This window comes from Zootoca vivipara, chromosome 2, assembly GCF_965207765.1.
Source record: "Zootoca vivipara chromosome 2, rZooViv2.hap1.1, whole genome shotgun sequence".
NCBI lineage: Eukaryota > Metazoa > Chordata > Lepidosauria > Squamata > Lacertidae > Zootoca > Zootoca vivipara.
The window spans coordinates 855,372-874,836 of NC_142584.1; the positions used below are offsets into that span (position 1 = coordinate 855,372).

At 48.2% G+C, this 19,465-nt stretch overlaps 1 protein-coding gene across 2 annotated transcripts in view; it reads left to right on the forward strand.

Annotated features, from left to right (window-relative positions):
• ITGA5 (integrin subunit alpha 5) overlaps positions 1–17,628 on the forward strand; it is an 80,229-nt gene extending 62,601 nt beyond the window's left edge. For both annotated transcript variants that reach the window (XM_035101852.3, XM_035101846.3), the window contains exons 17-30: positions 95–249; positions 506–643; positions 1,435–1,502; positions 2,853–3,003; positions 6,418–6,510; positions 7,052–7,131; positions 7,865–7,945; positions 9,241–9,346; positions 10,046–10,198; positions 11,734–11,811; positions 13,065–13,178; positions 13,866–13,967; positions 15,126–15,248; positions 16,671–17,628. In XM_035101852.3, coding sequence (XP_034957743.3) covers positions 95–249; positions 506–643; positions 1,435–1,502; positions 2,853–3,003; positions 6,418–6,510; positions 7,052–7,131; positions 7,865–7,945; positions 9,241–9,346; positions 10,046–10,198; positions 11,734–11,811; positions 13,065–13,178; positions 13,866–13,967; positions 15,126–15,248; positions 16,671–16,754 — 1,526 coding nt within the window. In that variant the 3' untranslated portion in view covers positions 16,755–17,628. The remainder of the gene's footprint in view (positions 1–94; positions 250–505; positions 644–1,434; positions 1,503–2,852; positions 3,004–6,417; positions 6,511–7,051; positions 7,132–7,864; positions 7,946–9,240; positions 9,347–10,045; positions 10,199–11,733; positions 11,812–13,064; positions 13,179–13,865; positions 13,968–15,125; positions 15,249–16,670) is intronic.
• Positions 17,629–19,465: the final 1,837 nt, after the last annotated feature.

Genomic DNA, 19,465 nt, shown 5'->3' on the forward strand with positions numbered 1-19,465 from the left:
GGGACTGATGTGGGAGCCCCTCTTGGGCTGAGCTCTGGGGCATGGTGCTATCGCATCTCAGTTGACCCCATCTTCTTCTCTCCTACATGCGTAGGGTTCAATGTGGAGCTGCACCTCGACCACCTCAAACAGAAAGGGGCAGTCAAGAGAGCACTCTTCCTGCGTTCCCGCCAGCCCCACCTAGTCGAGACCCTCCAAATCCGCAACGGTGCCAACTCTGAGTGCCGCGAGATGAAGATTTACCTCAGGGTGAGTCTCAGTCTGTGCCCACAAGCTCTGCCCTCTTCTCTTGGGTGCGGCTGTTCTTCAGCGTATTTCTGCGCTTCATTGCAAGGAGAGTTGCAGTTTTGTGCAGGGGTGGCTGCACCCACAACTCCACTGCAGCCCTCGCAGTTTGGCTGAAGAGTCAGAGGAGTATCCATCACCCCATGGCACGCAGCAAGCATTTCTCTGCAGCATGGGATCCATGACCATGGTGCCTTATCCCCCCCCTCTCTTTCTCCAGAACGAGACTGAATTCCGCGACAAGCTCTCCCCCATCCACCTGTCCCTCAACTTCTCGCTGGATCCAGAGGCCCCGCAGGACGCACATGGTCTGCAGCCCATCCTCAACTACCTCACGCACAACCACATTGAACAGAAGGTACGCTTGGGTTGGAGGGTTGCTCACCAGTCGCTCCCAGCATTCCATGAACACAAGTGTGGTGCTATGGGATACAGAAAGGGTAGACTGCAGTGCAGCGACACTCAGCCTTTCGGGAAGGACAATAACCCAATAGCATGTAAGGTCTACAAGACAGGGAAGCCCAGTGCCCTTTGTCTAGAATATGTCACTATTCATTTCAGGAAGAACTGCAGGCCGTCCAGCAGTTAATGGTCACTTTCAAAACACGACAGCTCAGAAGTAGTGGCTCAGTCTTGGGCACAACAAAAAGCCAGAATTCCGGGACTCGGCAAGAAAATGCTGCCAGCATCTTTTCCCTGCCTGCACAGGAGGAGATGGGAAGCATGCAAGCCCAAGACTCACTGCAGCTCATGTAGTTCTATGACATGGTTTAACCAAATACAGTCATACCTCGGGTTATGAACGCTGCGGGCTGCGTGTTTTCGGGTTGCGGACCACGCCGAACCCGGAAGTACTGGAACGGGTTACTACCGGGTTTGGGTGCTCGCGCATGCGCAGAAACACAAAATGACACCACACACGTGCGCAGAATCGCATCATGCACGTGCTCAGACATGGTGCTTCAGGCTACAAATGCTGCGGGTTGCGAATGTGCCTCCTGCATGGATCACGTTCGCAACCGGAGGGATGACTGTACAACTTTTGTAGTTTTGTAGCTTATGTTATGTCAGCATAGTAATAGATTAACGTGAACCTTTTAGTGTCAGCAAACAGGCAAAGAGGTGTTTTTGTCTTTTTTTGCCCACCAGGTCCAGATCCAGCTGGATTGTGGTGAAGACAATGTCTGCGTCCCTGACCTTCAGCTTGACGTTTTTGGGTAAGGCCCTCTCTTGCCTCACTCTGTGGCATCACAAACATGGAAGAAGCCAGGCAGTTTGGGGGCTGTTTGCATTCTGTTGCTTTATCCTCCACCCAGAATATTCAGGCAGATCCCCACTCCCCCTTGCATCCTCGTTACACATGTTGAACCCTTTGCTTTTATGGATTCAGGAAGGGATTGCAGCTGTTGGCACCCTCTGCAGAAGTCCTGATCTCCCTCCTTTCTTCCAGGGGTCTGCTCTCTTGCTCATCAGATATCCCCTCTTACCAGCACATCTGCATCCGGCGTGCCCACATGGGAACGCCAGAACATACAATACAATTCATGCACACCTTTGGCATTGGGGGGTTGGGGAGCAGTGATTTCCCTCGGAAGGATTCACCTTAAGCAGTTTGGTTCCCTCTGCTGTTGTAAAATGGAAGTGCAATTGGACGGGATAAAAAGATGGCCCAAACTACTCTTATTACCCTCAGCAACGACTTCTGCTTCTCTGCTGTTAGCTGATCTCTCTTGTGCCTTTCCCATCTCATAGAACATGGACATAGATTATATCACTTCTTGTGTTGTGTCATCAGCATCTTGCACACTGCTTGTCTATAAATAAATGTTTTAAAAAGTAAGCTAATAATAGAGTAATGTAAAAGAATAAGAATTGCAAAAGGTGTTGTACAAAACAGAAGCAAGCTATGAATTAAGGGGAGGGCATGTGTTCATCCAGCACCAACAACCCCTTCCTATCTGAATCTGTCTGCAATCAATGGGGTGGGCTGTAGCTGGTTTGAATCTGTCTGCAATCTGAATCTGAATCTGTCTGCAATCAATGGGGTGGGCTGTAGCAGGTATCCCTTTTAATGCAGAGAGATCCATGTCTGGCATGCACACTGAACATTTTCATTTATAATTGTGTATCATGCGAGCTGCCCAGAGGGGTGGGGACATAGCTGGATAGCTCAGTCAGTAGAGCAGGCAACTCTTAATCTCAGGGTTGTGGGTTCAATCCCCATGTTGGGCGGAAGATTCCTGCATTGCAGGGGGTTGGGCTAGATGGCCCTCGTGGTCCCTTCCAACTCTGCAGTTCTATGAATCTACCTGAGGCACTTCTGGGACTCTCCAGTCCTCTTTGTTCCACATGTCAGTCCAAAATGAAGGCTGGAGGAGAAACGGAATACAGTTTTTGCCATTTTTTTTTAAAGTTCAAAGTGATATAAGCTTCATGTGTGAAAACAACCGGAGTTGCATGGTCTGAAATGGCTGCTCTCTATGTTGTGCCTCCTAAAAATGGGCATCCCTGGAACTTTGCTGATATGTGTGTGCTCTCATTCTCCTCCTTTGCTGGGTCTGTTGCAGGGACCACACCGTTGTCTACCTGGGAGACAAGAATGCGCTGAACCTCACTTTCCACGCCCAGAACCGCGGTGAGGGTGGTGCTTATGAGGCTGAGCTCCATGTTACCATCCCACCAGAAGCAGACTACATGGGGGTTCTGCGGAATCATGGGGTACGTGCCTCCGCTGGGGGGACCTCATCCTCCCGCAGGCAAATTGCCTTGCAACCCCTCCTGGCCAGGGGTGTGTGAACTTAATGAAGAGGCTGTCCTTTCCCAAAGCTTGGAATTGAGATACACCTCCCACAAGAACAATTCTGAATTTTTTGGGAAAGCAGATACAGGTGAAACTTGAAAAATTAGAATATCGTTGAAAAGTTCATTTATTTCAGTAATGCAACTTAAAAGGTGAAACCAGTATAGGAGATAGACTTATGGCATGCAAAACAAGATATGTCAAGCCTTCCTTTGTTGTAATTGTGGTGATTATGGCGTTCAGCTGAAGAAAACCCCAAATTCACAATCTCAGAAAATTAGAATAGTGTTTAGCTACTCAATCCATAACACCTGCAAAAGGTTCCTGAGCCTTTAAATCAGGCATCCCCAAACTGTGGCCCTCCAGATGTTTTGGCCTACAACTCCCATGATCCCTAGCTAACAGGACCATTGGTCAGCGATGATGGGTATTGTCGTCTAAAACATCTGGAGGGTCGAAGTTTGGGGATGCCTGCTTTAAATGATCTCTCAGTCTGCTTCAGTAGGAATCACAATCATGGGAAAGGCTGCTGACCTAACAGTTGTGTAGAAAGCCATCATTGAGACCCTCCATAAGGGGGGAAAGCCTCAAGAGGTAACTGCAAAAGAAGTTGGATGTTCCCCAAGCACATTAATGGAAAGCTATGTGGAAGGGGAAAGTGTGGAGGAAAAAGGTGCACAAGCAGCAGGGATGACCGCAGCCTGCAGAGGATTGTCAGGAAAACACCATTCAAACGTGTTGGGGACTTTCACAAGGAGTGGACTGAGGCTGGAGTTAGTGCATCAAGAGCCACCACACACAGATGGATCCTGGAGATGGGCTTCAAATGTTGTATTCTCTCCTGAGTCAAGCCGCTCCTGAACAAGAAACAACTCGGAAGACCCCTCCTCTTCAGAGAGGGGGGAATTTGCGGGCGGGACCCGCTCTACGCAGCAAGCAGGGGGCGGGGTCCGCCCCCTGCTCCACCTTTACCTGCCGCGCTCAGGGCTGGCCAATAGGGCCAGCTGGGGGGCGGGGCTAAGAGGTCTTTAAAATAGCGCGGCAGGCTCCAGATCGCTCCTTTTCGCCCCTGCCACCACATCGGATCTCCCACCCACCCGCCCTTTAGGTCGTCCCTTAGTCAGGTTCATTTTGACCTTGCTATGGACTTCGGTTGGTCGCCTTTGGGTCGCCTTTGGGGGCCCAAAGGGTCCGGGTAGGAGTTTTTTTCTCCAATTGGCTAATTGGCACCGGCCTCTTGGTTTTTTTGCCTACCTCGTAGAAATTCGTCACAACTTCTTCTTCGGTATTTGGCGGTAGGCATTGGAATATGGAGTTGTCTGGTGTGTTCGAGGACTGGTTGTGGCCATCATCCAACCCTCCTCGTATAGGGGTATCCCCTTAAGGGATCCGGCGGTCGTAGATCCCGTCCTACGCCCTGCTGGTGGCTAGGGCCATGGCACGACCCCGGTGGCACCAGGGGGAGCTTTGTATGTATTTGCATCAACAGGCTCCTCCCTTGGGGTGTTAACCTGATATGACCCCCCGCCGAGCGGGGTGGAGTCACGCTTGATAGGGAGTCCAATGCCTAAGCCAATACCTCTCACTTGCTTTAACCAATAAAGTTGTGGCCTTATTCTACCCATTAACCTTAATACCACGTGTCACTGTGTCTTTATTTCTTGCGGGGGGCGGGTCCTCGAACCGCAAGCGCCTTACCTGGGCTAAAGAAACAAAGAACTGGTCTGTTGCTCAGTGGTCCCAAGTCCTCTTTTCTGATGAGAGCAACTTTTGCATCTCATTTGGAAACCAAGGACCCAGAGTCTGGAGGAAGAATGGAGAGGCACACAATGCCAGATGCTTGAAGTCCAGTGTGAAGTTCCCACAGTCTGTGTTGAATTGGGGAGCCATATCATCTGCTGGTGTTGGTCCACTGTGCTTCATTAAGTCCAGGGTCAACGCAGCCGTCTACCAGGAGATTTTGGAGCACTTCATGTTTCCTTCCACAGACGAGCTTTATGGGGATGCTGACTTCATTTTCCAGCAGGACTTGGCACCTGCCCACACTGCCCAAAGTACCAAAACCTGGTTCAGTGCCCATGGGATTACTGCGTTTGATTCGCCAGCACACTTGCCTGACCTGAACCATATAGAGAATCTATGGGGCATTGCCAAGAGAAAGATGAGAGACATGAGACTGAGCAATGCAGAAGAGCCGAAGCATCCTGGTCTTCCATAACACCTCAGCAGTGCCACAGGCTGATAGCATCGATGCCATGCCGCATTGAGGCAGTAATTGCTGCAAAAGGGGCCCAAACCAAGTACTGAATACATATGCATGCTTCTACTTTTCAGAGGTCCAATATTGTTCTATTTGCAATCCTTGTTTTATTGATTTCATTTAATATTCTAATTTTCTGAGATTGTGAATTTGGGGTTTTCTTCATCTGTATGCCATAATCACCACGATTACAACAAAGAAAGGCTTGACATATCTCGCTTTGCATGTCATGAGTCTATCTCCTATATTGGTTTCACCTTTTAAGTTTGCATTACTGAAATAAATGAACTTTTCGGTGATATTCTAATTTTTTGAGTTTCAGCTTTATAGGATGGTGGGTTCCTGAGTATGATCAGTTTTAAGAGGGGAAGAAGAAGAAGAAGAAGAAGAAGAAGAAGAAGAAGAAGAAGAAGAAGAAGAAGAAGAAGAAGAAGAAGAAGAAGAAGAAGAAGAAGAATCTATACCCTTTGTGGGTTTTTGAAATAACATAGGAAGTGCTTTTGCAAAAAGGTCTAGTCCTCATGGGATAGAATGTCTGTGGATATATCTATGATAGAAATTGATAATAGGTTTTGCAGCTGCAACTATCATAGCGCCCTCTTGAGGGATCCATAGAATGCAGTTATGGTGAGGCTGCAATGCTTGATTGCTTAGATTGGTATATTAAAATGTTCTCAAATCTCTCTTTTTTAAAAAAGGTCCCTGATTTCCTCAGAGAGCAGACTTTCTGAGTCAACCTGTGGGTGGGGCTGGGGAGATGACTCCACCCACCATCCCAGTCTCTGCCAACCGGATGTCTTCCAGATGTTTTAGAGTACAGTTTTCAGTAGTCCCAGCTAGTGTGGGCAGAGGTATACCTAGGGTCCCTTGCGCCCTTGGCAAGGAGGTGCATCAACGCTGTGCTCCCGGGGGGGGGGGGACACTTTACTGAAATGGCCACATGAGAAATTGCTACATTTGATGCGACCCAAATACTTTAAGCACCTGTAGGCAACCCCTAGGTAGGCCTCTGAGCTCAGGCAGAGGCAGGTCCACCCTCCCCTTCTCACAGTTGCTTCCTTCTGTCTTCTAGAACCTTTCCAGCCTGAGCTGCTACTATGAGACGGTGAATGACACCAACATGGTTTTCTGTGACCTCGGCAATCCAATGAAGGCAGGCACCAGTGTGAGTGTCCGCACTCCATGGCAAGGGGGTCTTGTTGGGGGCAGGTGGCTAGAGGACTTTTTGAGCCCGGTGCCTGGGGTGTGCTGGGAGAGCCTGGGATACCATAAGATGAGAAATCGACTGTGGTGAAGGGATATATGGTTATGGTGCGGAGGGGAGCAGGGCAAAACTGGCAAGCTGGGATCAAAGCCACTTGAATCTATTTGTGATAGGGGACTCGATGACAAAGTACGAGAGAGCTTCTGTGTCCTTGGGATGCTGCAAGCAAGCAAGGGAGAGTGATGACACTCAGAATAATGGGGAGAGCATATATATGGGGCACAGTGCCTTTTCCTTCAAGTGGGAGCTATCTGTTGGGCGGGGGGTGAGCATTCATTCCACCCGTGCGTGAGGATTAACCATTTAGGGTAGGGCTAGCTAAGCTCACCCAGAAGAGGAAGGTTGGCTCTACCATAAGGCAGAGTGAGACCGCTGCCATTGGCAATGGAGGGGGGGGGATGCGCACAGATGCTGACTCTTCTCTTTCCCGTATCTCACCTAGCTCTGGGGTGGCCTACGCTTCACTGTACCTCGCCTCCTTGATGCGAAGAAATCCATCCAATTTGACTTTCAGATTCACAGGTAAAAATGAGCCAGAGAATTCCCCCAAATTCTCCCCATAGCTGCCCCTGTTACCTGCCCCAGGACTGTGCATTGCAAGAAAGGAGCAGGGCTAAATGGGTGAGCTGATTTTGGGGGAGGCTTGTCTACCATTGCTGACGGAGCAGGGATTGGCAGCCTGTTGCTGGACTCCCATCATCCCTCTCCGTTGGCCATGATGGCTGGTGATGGTGGGAGCTGGGAGCCAAATGACACCTGGAGGGCTGCAGATTCCCCCTCCCTGTGACAAAGGAACTGCAGGATTCCCCAGGGCACCATTTTAAGGCAATAACACCTTTAAGACAATGGGCAGGATTCAACTAAGTGCAGAACGTGATCCTCTTGTGCACAGGAATTCCCCCCCTCTCTTCCTCCTGCACCTCTTTAATACTTTCTGGGGGACGGGGGCTTTTTGCCCGACTGGAATGTGTCCTCGCACTCTGGTCATGCCTCTTCCTTCCCTGGGTTGATGACAGAGGGGTGTGCGTGTGTCTGTGTAAAAACTACAGAGGTACAATTCCCACCCATTGTTCTGCCCACTTTTGTCTCTGGCCCCACCTGCCTCTGGCATGTGGCCCCCAGGAGTGAATGCGGCCCTTGGGGCTGAATAAAGGTCCACAACCCCTTTCCTAGCTGCTGCTTCTTGTGTATTTTTTCTTGTGTGCAGTGTTAGTCGTACATACAGTGAAATAGAACTATGTCTCTTTCACTACAGCAAGAACGCCAACAACTCCCGCAGTGAGGTGGCTTCATTCCCCTTGCGTGTCGAGGCTGCCGTTCGTCTCACAGCCCACGGGTGAGTGTGACGCCAGAAACAAAGTGTTTGGCATGGTCATTAATTGTTTCAATAAGAAAGGTGTGAGGTTCCCCACATCTCCTCTTCTGTCCCCAATGGATAAGGGTAAATTATAGCTCTTCCCTGGTGAAGCCCTGTCTCTCTTTGGGTGGGATATACACTCATGAAGTGAGGACTGATCATTCATTAAGACTTTCCCCTCCGCTTCCCTCTTTGCACCCCCTAAAAACATTGTGGGGGTTCCCTCAACCCTCTAGCTCATATTTGTGGGCGGTGTGGGGCGAGGAAAGCCCTGGTTGAGCTAGAGGGAGCCCCTGCGTTGGCTTCTGTGCTCAGGACTAGTTAGCCGAATCCCACCCGATGCTCAAGATCCTTTGTAGCAGCCCCAAGAAGCAGGTCTAGGGATCCCGTATCTGAAGCATCACTAAGACAACACTCCAGACACTTAGGTTTAGCTGGTTCACACTCAATCTGTTTTCCCCACGAGGCTGGGCTATTCAGAGGATATCTATGATCGAGGTGGAGCATAAGAGATTGGGTGGTCCTTTAGGACTTTGTGAATTAACACAAGAACATTGAAGCTGGCCCTGCTGCAGTAAATTGGCAACCAGCACAGCTCTCTTAGCAGCAGAGGGCCGTGCTGCCAGTAATTCTTATTTACTTCATTTAATCTGCTCCTGTGAGCCACACAAGCTGTAGCTTCTGCATCAGAAACTCTTTTGTTTCAGTAAGTAGACAAATCCAAATACACATAAAGCATGTCAACAATAATGTTTGATGTTTTATAGTGTTTTTAATATTTTGTTGGGAGCCACCCAGAGTGGCTGGGCAACCCAGTCAGATGGGCAGCGTATAAACAACTATTTTTCCTCTTCTCATTGCCTTGTTGAAGGATCTAGGTATTGTTAGCTGCCTTGAACATTTTACGGAGAAGCAGCAATAAAAATATTTCAACAAATAAATGATACCAATGCCAGATAACTTACAATTTGATATTGCTGAGGAAAAGTGGGCTAGGAAAAGGATCTTCATTTTGAAATTACCAAAGAGAGATTTTTTAAAAAAAAAGTTGCAATAAAATCCACAGTTACACCAGCATACAATACAATGCAACTGATGAGGGGTTTGACCTTCAGGTTTGCAACACTAGTTTTATTGCAATTCTGTAAAGTTTCGTAATTTTGCATTTTTTGCCATTTTGAATAGCCTAAATAATTCATAATGATTTTGCTCTGGCCTGTTTAAAATCGCTTTTTCTTCTGCATGTCTGAGTGCCTTCTTTCCCCCTTCTATAGAGCATCCATGCCAGAAACAGTGTCCCTTCCAGGGACTGGCTTGCCCCCAGGTCGATTGCTGCAGCGAGAACAAGACGTGGGGCCCGGTGTGTGCCATGTCTATGAGGTGGGTGTTGTCCACTGGGGACAAGAGGATGGTGCAAGGGGGTGGCAGTTCATGCATGGGCAGGATCACTCTTGCTTTTGGAACCATACCTTTGCTTAACAAGCAAGGAGGAAGAAAGCTGAAATTCTGAATCCTGTGCCCAGCGCTGCATTCTGTGTTCCTTCTGTGTTCCTGAAGAATTATGGCATGCACACTATCTCATATTCTTAGCTTTCAAGGTTTCACAAGGGAGAAATCTGTTGGTAGCACTGATAGCTAAATGGAACCTCCAGCTTTAGAGGTAGTGTATCTTTGGATATTGGGTGCTAAAGGGCAAACTGCAGGAGAGAGTGTTTGCTTCATTCCTGGAGGTGCCTGGCTTGCCACTATTTAAAACAGTACCAATCTGTCTACCCTCCTTTCTCTGTGACCACTGAGCCTGTCCACCATTTTTAGATCATTGTGCTTTTCCCCCACCCCCATCCCTGCTGCCACCTCTTTGGGGGAGGATCCTGTATCTCAGTGGGAGTATCTGCTTTGCATGCAGGTGATGGGAAAGCCTCTCAGTCCTCGCAACCCCCAGAGAGCCATTTCCAGACATAACAGACCACACCAAACCAGATGGGCTCATAATCTGACTTGGTGACGTAAGGCAGCTTCCGATGTCCTGCAATTCTTTTCCTTCCCATTCAATTCTTTTCCTTCCCATTTGTCCTGCAGTTTGTGAATGAGGGGCCAAGCGCCATCAGCGAGGGGATCTTGGACATCAGCTGTCCGCTCCGGACTCAAGGGCGAGCTGTGATGTACATGACGCGCTACATGGCGCAAGCCAACTGCACCTCCAGCCACCTCCTCAACCCATCACGCCTGCAGGTAATGGCTGGTCAGTGGGCGGGAAAAGAAGCGACTCTGCAGAGGATTGGCCTGGGGTGTGAGCTTGGGGACTGGAGCTCAGCCTCTGCAACCAGGGACAGTGCAATTCCCTATCAGAACAGGATTAAAATGCTGAGTAGTAGGAGCATTTTTAGGTGGGCGGGGCAACTCAGCGTTCGCTGAGCCTTTTTATTAAGCATTCATCCTGATTTGGTTGCACGAAACCTACAGAGAAGTTAGATTACAGTGGTACCTCTACTTACGAATTTAATGCGTTCCGAACGCACATTTGTAAGTCGAAAAAAATTGTAAGTCGAATCCCACAGGAATGCATTGGGAGAAAAAATTCGTAAGTAGAAAAAATCCTATCTAAACCGCATCCAAGATGGCGGACGGAGCTCTATTCGTAAGTAGAAACATTTGTAAGTAGAGTTATTCGTTAGTAGAGGTACCACTGTATATATATCCTTTATTGGGCATTCATTTTAATTTGTTTGTAGGGAAGTTCTATGACAATGAGCATTCATCCTGATTTGCCTTCATGGTGTTTCTATATCTTTCTGTTAGTCATTTGTTCATTTTACACTTTTCAATGCATTTCCCTATTAGTTTCCAAACTGCAAAAATCCAGTTTCTGGGTTTGTTAAAGTGGATTTGTTGCCATAGAGAGACAGATTGCTTTGATCCACTTTAATTATTCAAGCTTCTTGGTATTTTCTTGAATCCTTCCTGAAAACTTGTGACAATCTGATGGCACTCCAGGTTTTGAACCTTCTTCATAAGTCATCACCATCCTGTTCTGTGCCAGGAACCCTAATGCTTTGCCCCTTCCCCAACATTTCTCCAACAGCTTCTCTTGCCCCCTGGTATATATTTGGCCTTTGTATCCTGCCTCCATTGGTCGACTGGAAAAGAAAAAAACCATTCAGCAATGCATGACATCTCCATAAGACATTGCATGCCTGCTTCTTGACACAGACAGACCCAGGAGCTGAGTTTCTTTTGAACAAAGGGGTGGGGAGGGATTTTTGTTTTAAGTAAGAGAGGATTGACTACCAGAGGAGGAGACTGCTAAACCTCAGTGAAAGAATCAGCTGTTGTCTTATAAATTCGGTGCATCGCCTGTTGCACTCCTGCTCAGTCTGATTCAGCAGAACTCGTGGACATGCAAAGAAGCTGAATGTTAGTTTGAGGATGGATCTCAGTGATGGCCACCAACAAGGAAGGCTTTCAAAAGGGATTGGACAAATTTGTGGAGGGTATCGGTGGCTCCTAGCCATGATGGCTATGCTAAGGCACCTGAGGCAGATAGCTCCCCAGAAGGAGTTGTTGCAGAGGAAGGGGAAGCTTAATGGGGGGGAAATGGCAGTGGGGTTGGTGAGTGGAGTGAGCAGAGATGCAGCATCTACAGTCTATACTATGTAAACTGTATCACTGGGTCACAGCTAACTATGGTGAGTATAGATATGCTTATACAATGGGCTCGTGACTCTTGATATCTTATTTAGAAAGGCGCTTTCGTTCTCTCTCGTTAGCTGGAGCAGAGCCCAGCAGCTTTACCTTGGCCAGAGCAGCACTATGTGCAGAAGCAAGATGGAGTTTTGAATACTCTGGTAAGCCTTGTAACTTCTTCAACTGGAAAAAAAAATCACCCAGAGTGACCCACAGCAATCAGTTAGCTGTCCTCAGACTTTCATTCTAAAATACATAACAAGTAGGAAGGAAAAAGGAAACCTGAGCACTTGCTCTTTGCTACAGAGTACTTACAATGACTACCTGGAATGAGAGAGGAGAAGCCAAAAGTTGCTGGTCCAGCTGAGCTGATTGAGTGGTCCTGCTTCCGTTCCCTTCCTCCTCCTCCTCCTCCTCCTCCTGCTGCTGCTGTTGCTGCAGCAGCCTGACAAAGCCCCTAAGGCAGGCATCCCCAAACTGCAGCCCTCCAGATGTTTTGGCCTACAACTCCCATGACAGGACCAGTGGTCAGGGAAGTTGGGAATTGTAGTCCAAAACATCTGGAGGGCCGAAGTTTGGGGATGCCTGCCCTAAGGCATCGCTTCCTCGTGCTCTTCCACAGCCTTTGCTCACGTAATTACATGTGATTCTAAGATCTCCATCAGTATGAAAAGTTGTGTACAGCCCTAATCATTTCCCTTCCCAGCTCTAGCTTTAGAGCAGGGTTCCCAAAGTGTGGAAGCAGCAAGGAGAGGAGCCTCTGCTTGCCTCAGAGGAGGAATAAAACTCCAGCTGGGCCAAGATGGGGCTAGGTCCTGAGTGGGGAAAAGAGACCGACAAGGCACTTGAAAGGAGTGGAAAGTCAATACATGGGAAGGAAGGAAGCCATGAGAAAGAGAGGAAAAGGCTGAGAGACAGCATGTGCACAGCACACTGAGGTCCTAAGCAAGAGGCAGAAAAATCATTAAGTGGTGTGCCAACCTTTCTCAGCCATGGGCCGGTCCACCGTCCCTCAGACCATGTGGTGGGCCAGACTACATTTTAGGGGGAAATATGAACAAATTCCTATGCCCCACAAATAACCCAGAGATGCATTTTAAATAAAAGCACACATTCGACTCATGTAAAAATCCGTGGTCCGGATTGAGAAGACGATTGGACCGCATCCGGCCCATGGGCCTTAGGTTGCCTACCCCTGGCCAAGAACCTCAACAATTTTCTAAGGGTTGTGGATCAGGGGGAAAGTTTGTGAATCACTGAGACACGATTACTTTCCCCAGGAGTTACGCTTTAGTTGTTAGAAGCACAGTTTCAGACAGTTGCTGCATCCAATCGCTGCCTTTGGCCCTAGTGGTATAACTGGGTTTCTGGGGGTGTTTTCAGCCTCTGACGATGGTTCCTTCTTGTGCTGCAGAAATGCAACGACGAGGAGTGCTTCCAGCTCCGCTGCCACATGGGGGCGCTGCAGAGTAAGGAAAGTGTCAGCTTGCGCCTCTACTTCCGCATCTGGTCCAAGAGCTTCCAGCTGGTAAGCACAGCACCCGCCTGGAGCCTCTTCCAGACCTCGCTTTACAGCTGCAGATTTGATTTCGGGGTTAAGAATCGACTTGAGAGAGAGGAAGAGATTGCTGGGTGCTGGCTGGCTTTCACAGCACCTGGTGTATTGTGCTGAAACCCTTGCCAGCTCTTCCACCTTTCCCAGACCCCCTTGCCTCCACTGGAAGGACACACCACACTTTTTGACTTGGCTCAGTGGATCCACATGAGATCTATTTATTTATGATAAAGGCTTATATCCCGCTTTTCAAGCAAACAAGTCCCAGAATGACTTGCAACAGGTGATAAGAATCAAAGCACTTATTTCTTGGTGGTGGAGCAATGAAGAGAGGCCTGGAGCTGGTGCTAGTTACGGATGCGGTGTTTAAAGCCTCTCTTCCCATAAGGAGACTGGATTCAGCTGACAAGCTGTCTGTCTGACCCTCTCTTCCCTCTCTTCCACATGGAAGTCAATACAGTACAATGAAATAAAGTAGTCACTGCAAGAAGCCAATGGCCTTCCCTTCCCCATACATTTACTTTTGCAGGCTCATCCTTTGGGAAGAGCGTATGTTTGACTCTATACTAGGTCTGTTCAAAGCCAGCTGGCCACATACTAACCCAGTGCATCCCAGGATCTGGCCCTCACTTTTATTTTATCCCCTTTACACATTTGCAGAAAGAGAATAATCCCCACGCCATACAGTGTGAAGCTGTCTACCACGTACAGAAAGTGCCCTACAAAATCCAGCCTCTAGAGAAACCCACCGCTTACCTCAAGGTCAGTATTTATTACCATTAAGTATTGTTAATGTTTATTGTTATAATTCCTTGGTGGTGGTAACAATAATAGTAATATCCTGCCTTTCAGGGATGTAGATCTTTCCAAATAGCATTAGAATCACAAAAACCTAGCATGTCTTCAGGATTCTCACCACAGAACAGTTGGAGAGGGGGACAGGACAGTTCAGCTGAAATACATTTTGTTGCTTTTCAAACAAATAAAAAATTAGACTGCAGTCCTCTACTCCAGAGGTGGGAAACTGGATCTGACAGACTGGCCAGATCCTTATCACCACAGGCCAAGCATGACAGGTGGGTGGGGCTTCCCACCTGATGTCATAATGACACTGGGTGACTCATTCTTCCATAGTTCTGTGCTACGGAAGGACAGTGCTTGCAAAGCACTGTGCAGGGTAGCTTTGCGGGTGCTGATGATTAGCTGATCTGCAACCTCCCTTTGGGCCAGTTACACTTTTGCCTGCCCAACATCTGACATCATATATGACAGGCATGTCCAACAGGTAGATCATGATCTACCGGTAGATCACTGGTAGATCATTGGCTCCCCCCAAAGAAGCTGAACAACTCAACAACTTTGACCCGACCCCCCCCCAAATGGGCCTTCCTAAAAATAGTTCAACAACTTTGACCTGAACCCCCAAAAGGGGGTAGATCACTGCCAGTTTTTAACTCTGTGAGTAGATCGCAGTCTCTTGGGAGTTGGCCACCCCTGATATATGACATCAGGGGGCATGATTTGGCCAAAATGGCTTTGCAGGCCAATTGGAGGGCTGGGGACCCAGTTAGGCCCACCAACCAGGGCTGCTGCACACATGTACTTGGGAATAGGTCCCATAGAACTCAATTGGGCCTTCATTCAACAAGCATCATATTATGCTGTTGATCAAAGAGAGTCTTTTGCAGATCTTTCTAGATTGGATCAGGGTCCATCCATGGAATTCTGGTTCCAATAGGAGCCAGCAGATGCCTCTAGAAGCTCACAACCCAGGAATGGTGTTCGTTCCCTGTGCCTGATACTGAGGAGACTGTTCCTGTACATGAGGCTTCCACTTAACTTGAATGGCTAGCAGCCTCTGGGTGCGGGACAGGTGATAACCTTATTCCTGCTTCCTTTCTGCTTTATTTCTGCTGACAGGTGCCAACATCACTGCACTGGCCCAAGGCAGAGACCAGCCAGGGGGTTCCTCTCTGGATCATCATCTTAGCCATTCTGATTGGATTGCTGCTCCTGGCACTGCTCATCTATGTACTATACAAGGTGGGGAAACTGAGTGGGGAGAAAGGGTGGGGGGTGAGGTTCAGAGTTGGGGATAAGGTGTTAGAATCTCTGGCACACCAGCTGCAAGCAGGACTGTAATGACTAAATTCATCAGCTTAGGGTGCTCCACTTTTTCTGCTGGACTGCTAAAAATCTTTGCTTTCAAATGCTTTTTAACAGCACTTTCTTAGCCTTACAGTTGCAGAGAGCAATATGAACAAATAATAATGAAATTCCAAAAACCAGATAAACACTGTGCAGGATTTCAAGTGGTAATAATGGGGTGTGGCTTCAGCACTCTGGACAGCTCCTAGCCCCTCCTTTCTCTATTATTTCTAGCCCCCACAATACTCCCCACCCCCACCCTCATATACACTTTGAATCATTTTTACACATTGCACAGAGCTAAATCCAGGTTTGCCATTGCCTGCATGCTCAACTGAGAGTTGCAGCTACACAGCAGTTCCCTGGTTAAAGCACCTCCAACAGTTGCAAATGTGTGCTTTCTGCATATTGTGCAACTAAAAATGTCATGTGTGATGTCATGTATGATGCAGGCAGCAAGGAGCAAGGCAATTCCGCCCTTCACATGTAGCTGCTGCCGCAAGGAATCTGTTCGAAGCAACTGTAATGTGTGAGCCTCCCCCTCAGACCCTAACTTTCCTAATTCTTGAATTGTGAAAACGAAAGACTTAGTGCAAATAACAAGGAAAAATGCATGGCACATGTGAATCCATCTTTGGTCTCTTGATGATTACAACATGCAGTCACGACTTGCATGTGAGAATGCGCTGCTGCAAGTCCAACCTCTGTGATTGCCCTGCATCTCAATGGCCAGTGCTATTTTGATGTAGTCAGTTCACATATTCAATGGAGACTTAGTGATATGTGCGCTCATGTGAATGAGTCTTAAGTATGCTTAATTTTCATGATTTATTCTGACTGCAGAATTTTGGTTTATTTTTATTTCCTGCCTTTTTGTTATTTTGCAGATTTTGCAAAAAAAAATAACTCAGTAACTTTTGTGTTTGGATTTTCACTTTTTGAAATATGACAGCCCTAATTTCTGTGACTTGTGCAAAAACCTCTCTGCTTTTACCCTATGGGTGTTTCTAGTTTGGAGATCTGTCTGAAAACTAGCAGGCAGGGTCTATAGCATGCAGTGGGCTAGAGTAGGGTTACAAGACTCACTGGATAGATGGGTGGAGCAGTCCTGCTCTTGTTTTGTACTGTTATGGGTAAACTCTACTGGGTATGTCTCCTGGGGAGTTTTCCTTCTTTTGGTTGTCTCCCCATCACGATGAAGGTGAGTATCTAGTGCACAAGGCATGTTCATTGCAGTGGTGTTTGCCCCAGAGAAGATTCCTGGGTTGTACCTTTTACATTGTAAGCCCTGATCTTGTCTCTGTGTTTCCTTCACAGCTGGGCTTTTTCAAGCGCTCACTTCCTTATGGCACGGCTATGGAGAAAGCTCAGCTGAAGCCACAAGCAGCTTCAGAAGCCTAGCAGGCCCAGCCTTGCCCTCCATGTAGGTGTGTTGCCGCTGCTGCCCTGCAAAGAGGCACCGGGATCGTCCGCTGTGAGCACTGAGAAGGGGAGCACAGCCAACACCGGCAGGGCAGGGCCACAGGCACCCGGGCCCCACGGACTGCTGCAGAGGCCAGGCACCTCTGCTCCTCACAGAGAATGAGGCTGCAGGCTCTTGAGGCCCAACGCCCTCCCTCTCCCCTGATTTCCCTGGGGCTTGGATCCTACAAAACCCATCGTGCCCTGACTGGGGGTTGCAGCAAAGGCATTTGCTCCCAGCAAAAAAGGGAATACTTGAAGCCGCTGGAGCGGCCGGTGCTGGTCTGATCTCAGGCCCCCTAGTGTCAAGCTGTCTGTTCCGTCCATATGTGGGGAAGGGCGCAGTGCCCTGGACAGTTTCCAAGCTGCCAGTCTCCTCTGATAATAACCACAGCTTGGCTGAAAGAGAAAAAGAAGCACAATCACCTCCCGAGTCCAGCTCTTTCTCCGCCACAGGCCGGAACGAAGGATCCTGGGCTCTCCCTTCCGGTCTTCCCCCCAGCCTGCTTCCTGTGGGGGATGATGTGGGACAGAGACTTAAGCTGGGAAAGCCAGGTGCTCCCGCAATGCCAAAGATTTGCCACGTTTGGAAGCCAAGCCATCACCCGGTGTCGGCCCGGACTCGCCGGCGGTCTTCGCACTGATCTCCAGAAACCGCTAGAGATTTTATTTTTCAGATGCCACTTTAATTAAGAGGATGAAGAAATGAGAATGAAGAAATGAGGAAGCTGTCGCTGCCTCGTGGCAGAGACAGGGGTTGCAGAGTTTAATTTAAAATGTTCATGTGCAATAAATGCTTCCATATTTTCCACAATGCCTCTTCTCCCCCGCCCCCAATTCAGGATGACTAACGGCAAGGGGTTGAGAACGGATGAAAATTCCACCGTTCGTTCCTGTAGGTGAGGGTAGGAATTCTGATGACGAAAAAAAAGCCTGAAGAGTGAGATGCAGAAAGGGGTTCAGTGAGAAACACCCCTGGTAAGGGCAATAATAATTTATTACTTATACCCGCCCATCTGGCCAGGCCTCCCCAGCCACTCTGGGTGGCTCCCAACAGAATATTAAAAACACGATAAAACATCAAACAATAATGCCTTCAGGTATTTTCTAAGTCAGATAGTTGTCGATTTCCTTGACATCTGATAGGAGGGCGTTCCACAGGGCAGGCGCCACTACAGAGAAGGCGGGTGGCTGTGGGGGTGTTGCTGCCATTCATAAGGTACATTTGTTGCATTGACACATTACTTTCCTGCCCCTTGGAACAGTTCCTTGTGACCGCTGAAATTCAGTCTGTTGGGGGAGTGTTTTTAGATTTTCCTGTCATTTCAAGAGCCATATCCCGGCTTAGTGGTCAGGTTCCAGGTTTGTTTGCAAGTTGTTTGAAAAAATAGCATTCTTCATTCTGGGAGTGTGTATAAAGGCTCCCCTCTTCCTTGACTGCTGTGGCAGGAGTCCAAGAACCAAGGAGAACCACCACACCGCGTGTGCGCACCCCCCCCCCCCCCAGAATCTCAAAGTATGTGGCAGCTGTGGCCGTGTGGGTGAAAAGGGTTCACTCCTGACAAAAGCAGGATGGGGAAGACTTGGGCCCACTAACATCTTTGAAGAACACATACAGGATAAGTAGGTTCTTTAGATTTCAAATGGAGAATTATGTTGTACAGTGGTACCTCGCTTTATGAACACAATTGGTTCTGGAAGTCTGTTCATAAACTGAAGCGTTCATAAACTGAAGCGAACTTTCCCATTGAAAGTAATGGAAAGTGGATTAATCCATTCCAGATGGGTCCGCGGCGTTCATAAACCGAAAATTCGTAAACCGAGGTTCCACTGTACCTAACTTTTGGTGTGATGTCTCTAGGGCTGGGCAATATATTGATATATCATCCAAAACCAGTGTGAAATCCATATTGTATCATGTTTGTGTTTATGCTATGCAAAAAACACAATGTGGGAAAAATTGTGAAGCCAATTGTGAAACCTTTACATAGCTCCATTCTCAATTCAGACATTGTGATATATCAGTACATCACATCATTTAGCTGGTAATATATCATGATGAATGGGACCCAGGTGGCACTGTGGTTAAACCACTGAGCCTAGGGCTTGCTGATCAGAAGGTCGGCGGTTCGAATCCGTGTGACGGGGCGAGCTCCCGTTGCTTGGTCCCAGCTCCTGCCAACCTAGCAGTTCGAAAGCACGTCAAAATGCAAGTAGATAAATAGGAACCGCTACAGCGGGTGTGCTGCTCTGGTTTGCCAGAAGCGGCTTTGTCATGCTGGCCACATGACCTGGAAGCTATACGCCGGCTCCCTCGGCCAATAATGTGAGATGAGCGCGCAACCCCAGAGTTGGTCACAACTGGCCCTAATGGTCAGGGGTCCCTTTACCTATATCATGAAAACCAGCCATCACCCAGCCTAGATGTCTCAGACATACTGTGAACATTTTTCTTAACTCCATTAGAAACAGGATTATGTAGTATGAATTTGGATGAGAGACTTAGGTCCTCAACCTGTATGCCATATGTCATGTCAGTATCACCTTTGAGTGTTAACTGGTGTCTTGTAAGCTAATAGATGAACAAGGCACCAAGGGCCTTGTTTCCCTCAGACACCTCACACCCCTGGTCACCCCCCCCTTTGGTTCTG